Raw genomic sequence first — 8,426 nt, 5'->3', positions numbered from 1 at the left:
AATTTGATATTAAAATTTGTATATCAAGCAACCTACAATATACATGAATATTTCCCACCATATGCCGCCCCATGCACTGTTCGCTGCCGTCAATCGATATCTATTTTTTAATTTGGCCGTGTGGTGTGCAATACTTTCTTAGCCGCTTTTCGCACAATTTGGATCAATTTTTGGATTTGGCAGTGATGCGCAACGTTTACCGTTTACTTGAGTTCGCACATTAATTTACTTAACACTAAACACAAACATTTCAATTTTTATTTTGTATATGCACCCCGTTGCTGCTTATGCTACTGCTTACTCTGTGCCAATAATCTGACTGTTTACCGCTAACGTTTAAGCTCGACGACGTTACGTATACAACTGAGCTAAATGTGCGCTGCCAACTGTCGTCTTTGAATAAAAAGTGGTTGAAATCATCTAACCACCCAAGTGAAGCCAAAGCGTCGGCGTTGGAGTTGACGCAGCGCTTGGAATGTTTTGCAGCGAACATATGATTAATCAGAGGCGTAGCTTAGTAAATGCCAGATAACAAAATAAATAAATGACTATTTGTTTTAAATGCTTAATAAAAATAAACAATTATTAATTTAGTTTAATGGACCCCTTCTTAAAATAGACAATCTTCAAAATTAATAAGCAAGAGAAAAAACTATTTGTAATAAAATGTACATTCACAGAAAATGTTATTCATGTATATAGTAAAATTCTTAAATATTGCCCTATATAAGATAATATTTTATCTAATTTAATAATATTTTAATATATTTATTCTTTACTATTCCTATTCATTTGCTTACATTAAAGTATTAAATTGGTAAATATAAGTTCAATAAACTGCTAAACGGTTTTAAATCTCTCTTTTCTTTTATTGTAGTTGGCAACATACCCACTGTTATGGTTAACAGATGTAAATATCCATTCTGATAATGTTCACATGAATCTTACATTGAAAACATGTTCAATAGCAAATTTGTATTTATTTACAACAACTATATATTAATAAACAATAATAATTATACAATTAATATGTTAAATACTTAAAGTGCGCGCCAAGTAAGTGAACAAAATTTAACATTAAGTATGCGTTCATAATATGAACTAGTACTTTGGCTAGGTACCATAAAAGTCATTAGCTGAAAAAAAAACCACTGAGATAAGAAAACATTTCATTTGTTAAGTTAAAGCTTTCAGCTGTAGCAGCTGATATACACATTCTTAATCAGTTAATAAGAAAACAGTATTTATGGAGCTTAATTTTGAGGTTGCGCTTTGGGTGTTTGCTGCAATCTTAGTTCACTATTTTGTTTATTTATTCGTCATGAGCAAAAGAGCTAAAAGTATAATCGGCCGTCATGTCGTTATTACTGGGGGCTCCAAAGGCATTGGACTATGTTTGGCTGTTGAGTGCGCCATGAAAGGAGCGGATGTGACTGTCATAGCGCGCGATGAAAAGATGTTAAGTGAGTCGTGCTAAAACTAGAAAAACCGGCATACAAACTAAGCCTGCAACATCTCTCTCCATTTACAGGTGGTGCTGTGGCACTGATGGAGGTAATACGCCAGCGACCTGAGCAAAAGTTTCAATATCGCAGCCTCGACATTGGTGGCGACTATGACCAAGTTGCGCAGGTGCTTGGCAAGCTAGAAGAGAGCGTGGGCGAAATCTATGCACTAATTAATTGTGCCGGCCTGGCAATTTGCGGCGTGTTCGAAGAAGTAGCAGTACAAGATGTACACAAGTTAATGAACGTGAACTTCTTTGGTAGCTACAACTGCGCACGCTATGTGTTGCCCAAAATGAAGAAAGCGGGCGAGGGCATAATTGTGTTTGTGTCCTCGCAAGCCGCTTTGTTTGGCATTTACGGCTACGGTCCGTATGCAGCCAGCAAATACGCGTTGCGTGCAATGGCAGAGACGATTGCAATGGAGTCACGCATCCACGGCATTTCAGTAACACTCGCACTTCCATGCGATACGAATACACCAGGTTTTGAAAACGAAGAGAAATCGAAGCCCCGCGAAACTAAGATAATATCCGGCAGTGGTGGCTTACTGGAGCCGGAAGTCATGGCTAAGGCAATTCTTAAGCATGCACTGGTTAGTATATATAAATAAATACAAATCCCTGTGTATATATCCGTCTTCTCCTATCACAGAATGGCAACTTCATATCGACAGTGGGAGCTGAGAGTTGGATGCTTACCTTGCTGGGGGGTGGTCTCTTGCCTTGGGATGGATTTTTTACTACCGTCTTGCATGCTGCTGTAATTGGACCTCTACGTCTTGTTAGCTATGGTCTGCACAAATACTTTCAAGGTATCATACTCAAGTGTGCTAAAGAGGATCGGGCTCTAGCTGCAGAATCTGTCAAGGTTAAGGAGTAAGATAAATTAAGCGTTTCCTTGCACTAGTGCCTACTAAATAATTAAAAAAAAACCGCAAACCAAATCATCCCGCGGAATCATGTATTTTAAATTTTTTTTAGTAATACATTTGACAATATTACAATATTTATGAACTATTTTTATACAAATGCATATTTTGCAGTCTGATTCTTTTAAATAAACATGTTGCTTAACAATTGTGATTTATATCAATTTTACGATAAGATATGAAAGTAGGTTAATTTGGAAAAGAATTTACTTCATATTCAAAAATTGTTAAGACCAGATAAGTAATCGGACAGCCACCACTCAAGAACAGCTGTTTTTGTGCTCACAGTAGAAACACACACTACAAGAGTACGAGCAAGAGTTAAAAAAGTAGCAGTTAGTAAGTACTTATAAGTTGTCACCGGTAAAATCGAATTTGCAACCCTGCGACTTATGAAGCTGAGGAATTAAGGGAGCACTTACACTTTGTTGTGTTCTTGTTCTTATTCATTTTTGCAATTTGGTACAAACAACGCGGCTAATTGTGTAATAACAAGTTAATATATATTTAAGGTGATAATTCCAAATAAAAAAACAATCTGTGAAATGATGGGAGTGCTTTCACATCAAATTGACATTGTACAAATAAATAAATATACATTTTATCAAATTTTGATATCGTCAGCTTCAAAAGTTAGTGATGCACAGGTGGTGAAAAATACTAAGTGTTTATAAATAAAGAAAACTAATCTAAAGCCTTCTGTTAAATGACAACAATAAAAAAATTAGTATTTTACCTATGCTCTATATAGAACATGGATAATTGTGATTTACATATGCAACGATATAGTGTGTTGCTCTCTATAATGTGCATCGATGAATATAAAAAAAATCAACACGAATGAATGCCAATAATTAATAATATACATGTGTTTGTATCTATATCTGTATACTTACATCGTATGCACATACATATGTATCTATACATGAAAAGAATTATGAAAGCCTAAAGAGCTTCTCAAAACTATTTTTCTTGTTAGCTGTGCACTTAAGACTTACTTAAAAATACTATAAATGTTGACTTGCAAATCAATTTGCTTCGTTGTTTCCCCTGAAAATCTTGCTAACAAGTATTACGACTTGACAATATTAACATATGTATCTAGCTGTAATTGGAATCCAATTAAATATTAATTAAATACGATTGGCTTTATTTATTTGCGTCCTCTCAAATGTCTTAATTTTATCAATTTACTGTTCTTGCCACGTTATATCTGCTTGTCATTGTTATGCCCTACGTAAAGCAATGAATACGTAGCATGCAAGCTAACAATAAAATACTACCTTTCAAAACAAATAAAACTGAACCACATACGTTTTACAAAATGTACATACATATAGTAGTAGTTGTAGTTGTGTACATCCATAGTTGTGTACATCCATAGCATTCGTGCTTATAAATACATGTACATATATATGTATGAACTTATACTCAAAGATAATAACTATTGTGATAGTACCCATACATACATACATATCTATTAAAGAGAATGGAAAAGCAAACCACATTTGGAAAAGTCACTGAACTAATCAGTCAAGAGTTCAACAAAGCATTATTGCTTTGAATGATATCAGCGCAGAAGTCCCCAGTTCTTCGAATATTTTGTAGAGTAATCATAATACGCAATATGAATCTGTGCTTGGTACATTTATCTGTAACAGCTGCTCCTCTGTTTAAATATGATAAAAAAATATGTTTATTATAAAAACGGCTTTAACACTTGAATTTATTTATAGATTTACAAATATACATGACTATACTCAGCGACGCAATCTTAATTGTGAGAATTTTTGCTTTTGGTCACGTAGTTTCAGAATCCCTTAATTTGTATGAGGTCCATTGACTTATAGAATAACTTTGAATATGTATAGTAAATTAAAAAAAAAATATATTTATCTATTAACAAAATATTCATTTTAAAGTACATTTCAAAATATATTTACATAAATGTCGTATTTGTTTCAAAGGAAACATTTAGCAATATATGAGTGTATTTGAAATACGTTTTTGTAAACACTGTTGATATTGTTAAATGTATTTTTATCTAATCGCTTCTGACGTTTTCAAGTCCATTTGGCAACAGATTTCATTACGAAAAAACGTGGTCAAAACATTGTTGTTCTACCCAAAAGAGAAGCGTTACTGCTAGGCAGTTAGGCAGTGCCTCCTTAGTTATGACCATGTCAACGGGCTCCAAGACGTAATACGTCACTTGGCGCAGTCATGAGCTTATCTAGACATCGCATTTGCTTGGCTGATTTGGTCTACCTAGATTTGGTCAGTCAACAGCAGCAGATATGAACATGGTAGTCTGTGTGTTGCCAAATGTACACACATACATATCGAGAACACTTATTAACCATATACTAGCTGCGAGTGTAACTACCATATAGTTATTTCATTGCAGTCAGTTGAATCGGACGCTTTAAGCATATGAGAAGATACTAACTGGGACTAGCCAGCACACAGTAAATATGTCACAAAACCAATCATATTTTTGGCAAACAACAAGACACAATGTATACCTAAAACGATCAGCCAAATGGCATATGGCGCTGGCTTTAATGGTGGTGCTAACATTCTCCACAATTTGCGCTGCGGAATTAAATCAGGATGCTGATGATAATGCCGTACTAGATGACATTCCCAAGGTGAGTAGACAGTTGTAACATTTGTAAGCAGTCAAGTAAATAATATGTTTATTTGCAGAATATGGAGCGTGATGCAATAATGGATAAGGCAACGGATTTGAGCGGATTACAAGATAAACCTACTGAGGCGTCACGGGAGGGAAAGACCAAAGGCAATTTCCTAGATGCGTTCACCGCATCGATCTCTGTTATATTATTAACAGAGTTAGGCGATAAGACTTTCTTTATTGCTGCTATAATGGCAATGCGCCATCCGCGCTTGATTGTTTTTGGCGGTGCTATAGCTGCCTTGGCTCTCATGACGGTGCTCTCATGCGTATTCGGTTTGGCAGCAAACTTTATTCCTACGGTATAGTGAGCATTGTTTTATTTACGGATTGATTTGCTTATCGAATGATTTGTTTACCTCTTGACAGCTTTATACGTATTATATATCAACTGCTCTATTTTTAATATTCGGTCTAAAAATGTTATATGATGGCTACAAGATGAAGCCAACTGATGCTCAGGAGGAGCTTGAAGAGGTTCAAAGTGATTTGCGTAAGCGTGAAGACGAGGTAAGTGCAACTCCTCTATGTAAACTTTAGTTTCTTGTGCATGTATGCATGTATGTTTCCTGTAGTTGTAGTCAAGGCATTCAACTAGCTTGCTCTTTTTATTTGCTTTGCTATTTGCTTTTATTAATTTCTACTACGCTTTAAAGGTTGTACATAATAACCTCAATTATTCACTGTAGTTGTTGTAAACCAAAACAATTCAAGCCCAAGGCGATCACTTCATAAGCTTGTAGACACCTTTGCTTGTAAAAAAATAAAAGACTTAATTCCTTTTAATTATTCATACATATAAATTAAAGTACCTAGCTCATGGCTGACTTACAAACAACAAACAAAACGCAACAAAAAAAAAATAATACTACATGAAGCCATCAACCTATTTAAGAAAGCTGCTTGCTAAAATGAATTAATTAGTAGACTTATTTATAATGTATATATTCTTGGTAATAACAATGACAAAACCAATTAACGCAATATATTTTCTTAATTTTTAATCATAAGTGCTCTTGTTGCAATCTTTTATTGTTTTTATTTTATAAGTTGAAACAACGACACACACACATATGTATAGAAACAAATTGTGACTAATTGCACGCTGACATAAAGAAGAGTGTACAAAGTACCAAGAGTTCAGACAAGACCTATGCTCCTTTCTAAAACTTTTCAATTTAATGAAAATTGCTTCGCCTCAAACAGTTTTATCAAACTTAATCAACTGATATAAAAGAAAAATTTAAAAAAAATAAAAAAAAATGCTAATTATGAATTTAATTATTCTTTCTTTTTGTACCGAAATGTTCCTATAAAACTCTGTAACTACCGATACGAAATTGTACGCTTTAAATGTGTAAACCGAAAGCTTATCCGCAAAGCAGCGCGCAGATTTGAGGACGATACAAAGCGCAAGAACAGCAACTCGGACAAGGAAGATGATCAGGTGCTTATACATGGGCGGAGTATGAATGTTCTGGCTGGCAGTGGCAATAGTAATGGATCCGAGATGCAGCATCGTCAACGCAAACCCACCTCCAGCAACAACAATAATAACAATAACAACAATACCACCAGCAACAACTCAACTAATTCTAAGCGCAATATCTGTGATAAAACTGGCAACGATGTGGACTATAATGAGTCTGAGCTAGTGCTCAATGATGGTGGCCGTGTGGTGGAAATGACCACATTTCATGGCAGTCCATCATCGATAGCCTCATCGAACCAGACCGAACAAACCAATTGTGATAGCCCACATCTAAATAATCAAAAGGCTTCCGTCGATGCCAATCCCAACGAGCCACGTGCCCCTTTAGCAGCACATGATAGTATGAATGGCCTGAACGGCAGCATTGGAGAGGAGGTCGCTGCAGCGGTGAATGGCGCGCTTAAACCACGGGTTAATTCATCTACGTTTCATCTGCTTTTTACTGTCACACACACATAAACATACAAATTGCAACCTTACATTAAGCTCACGTTGTTTTCCTTTGATTTGTAACAGCTAACTATTGTCCCTTTTTTTTTTTTTGGTATTTGTAAACAGCAAAATTAGTTTAAACGGCATTTTGGCCAAGCACTCGCATTCACCTGCTTGCACAATCCGTTAAATTTAATGCATGATATCAAATATGTTTTGTTTAATATCTATTGTGAAGTGATCGTTCTTTGCATTTTGTCCTTAGTTTATAACCAATCATTTTTGTTTATTTTAATTTGCAAACATAATTTTCATTCAATGGTTAGAATCTAATCTAATCAAGTAGTTGGCATAATAATTTTTGTACATTGCCTTTGCAGCTTGACCGTGATGTTAATGCGTCTCTTATGCATGATCCAGAAAGCGGACGTCGCAGCAAGCCTCAACGCCGCGGCGCTACCTATTTTACCATGCGTATATTGGTACAGGCTTTTACAATGACTTTTCTTGCCGAATGGGGCGATCGTTCCCAGTTAACAACTATTATACTTGCTGCTAGCAAGGTAAGAGTAACATTACAATCGTTTGTGTCAGATATTCTTAAATAGCTTGCACTGCTTGATACTGGGATCGTGAGAAATCATTATTATAATTTCTGAATATGAAATTATAATTTTTAAATTCAAACAGTCCCTTCTCTCTGCTTCATGCAGTGTCCTTAGAACCCATCAGCAACTCAGTCGACCGGACTACACCCGTCTATATGTATGAGCAAAAACTATCTATAACCGGGGCTTACAATCTAATTAACAATATTTGATAAAAATAATAAAAGGTTTGAAAAACATGAAAACTCGGATTGCAGAGTCAAGGCTAAATCAACTTAGGACCTTTATCGGGCCTTAATGTTAGAAAAATCCATATAGTACCTATTTTGGAAATTGTTCAATATTCTAATGATTTATTCCATGTATTTTTAGGACATCTATGGCGTCATTGTCGGCGGCATTCTTGGCCACTGCATATGCACTGGCCTGGCTGTGATTGGCGGTCGTCTAGTGGCTTCAAAAATCTCGGTGCGCACTGTTACCATTGTGGGTGGCATTGTATTTATAGGCTTCGCTGCCTACGCTGTGCTCATGCCCCCAAATGATCTGACAACAAATTGACGATGCACGAATTTAACAGCGAGCACATAAAATGGGCCTATTGACGACCACCCAAAAAAAAAAAAAACAATGGAAAACAAAAAAAAAAAGAAAGTAATATGCATATATAATTCAGAATGAATGAACGAATTTAAGTTGTAGTTACTGAGGAGCAACAGGCATGGTATAATAATAAGCAATTTGTTTTTTTATCTTTATA

The 8,426-nt window shown here is 35.5% G+C and overlaps 2 protein-coding genes across 5 annotated transcripts; both read left to right on the top strand.

The window, feature by feature from the left end:
- Window positions 1-1,191: 1,191 nt before the first annotated feature.
- LOC108602331 (3-ketodihydrosphingosine reductase) lies at window positions 1,192-2,480 on the top strand. The gene is made up of 3 exons (XM_017990418.2): window positions 1,192-1,463; window positions 1,532-2,100; window positions 2,160-2,480. The coding sequence occupies exons 1-3, from the start codon at window positions 1,247-1,249 to the stop codon at window positions 2,385-2,387; spliced, it is 1,014 nt and encodes a 337-aa protein (XP_017845907.1). The 5' UTR covers window positions 1,192-1,246; the 3' UTR covers window positions 2,388-2,480.
- A 383-nt stretch (window positions 2,481-2,863) lies between these two features.
- On the top strand, window positions 2,864-8,316 carry LOC108603412 (transmembrane protein 165). Of its 4 annotated transcripts, none has more exons than XM_017992204.1 (7): window positions 2,864-2,948; window positions 4,844-5,087; window positions 5,146-5,436; window positions 5,504-5,644; window positions 6,504-7,013; window positions 7,439-7,621; window positions 8,039-8,316. In XM_017992204.1, the coding sequence occupies exons 2-7, from the start codon at window positions 4,911-4,913 to the stop codon at window positions 8,225-8,227; spliced, it is 1,491 nt and encodes a 496-aa protein (XP_017847693.1). In that variant the 5' UTR covers window positions 2,864-2,948; window positions 4,844-4,910; the 3' UTR covers window positions 8,228-8,316. The 4 variants fall into 4 exon arrangements, with proteins under 4 accessions (XP_017847693.1, XP_017847691.1, XP_017847695.1 ...); XM_017992202.1 differs by having other exon boundaries at window positions 6,504-7,037; XM_017992203.1 differs by having other exon boundaries at window positions 2,904-2,921; window positions 6,504-7,037.
- The last annotated feature ends 110 nt before the right edge of the window (window positions 8,317-8,426 follow it).

Source organism: Drosophila busckii, chromosome 3R, assembly GCF_011750605.1.
Source record: "Drosophila busckii strain San Diego stock center, stock number 13000-0081.31 chromosome 3R, ASM1175060v1, whole genome shotgun sequence".
Lineage (NCBI taxonomy): Eukaryota > Metazoa > Arthropoda > Insecta > Diptera > Drosophilidae > Drosophila > Drosophila busckii.
This window is presented reverse-complemented; position numbering and strand designations above follow the sequence as displayed.

What these genes read in the sequence shown, in the direction of transcription:
- LOC108603412 (XM_017992202.1), top strand. Translation starts at nt 4,911, where the DNA reads ATGTCACAAAACCAATCATATTTTTGGCAAACAACAAGACACAATGTA. An exon ending in TGCGTAAGCGTGAAGACGAG is followed by an intron (nt 5,645 to 6,503) that starts GTAAGTGCAACT and finishes GTAAACCGAAAG; the next exon opens with CTTATCCGCAAAGCAGCGCG. An exon ending in TTATACTTGCTGCTAGCAAG is followed by an intron (nt 7,622 to 8,038) that starts GTAAGAGTAACA and finishes ATGTATTTTTAG; the next exon opens with GACATCTATGGCGTCATTGT.
- LOC108602331 (XM_017990418.2), top strand. Translation starts at nt 1,247, where the DNA reads ATGGAGCTTAATTTTGAGGTTGCGCTTTGGGTGTTTGCTGCAATCTTA. An exon ending in GCGCGATGAAAAGATGTTAA is followed by an intron (nt 1,464 to 1,531) that starts GTGAGTCGTGCT and finishes CTCCATTTACAG; the next exon opens with GTGGTGCTGTGGCACTGATG. An exon ending in CAATTCTTAAGCATGCACTG is followed by an intron (nt 2,101 to 2,159) that starts GTTAGTATATAT and finishes CTCCTATCACAG; the next exon opens with AATGGCAACTTCATATCGAC.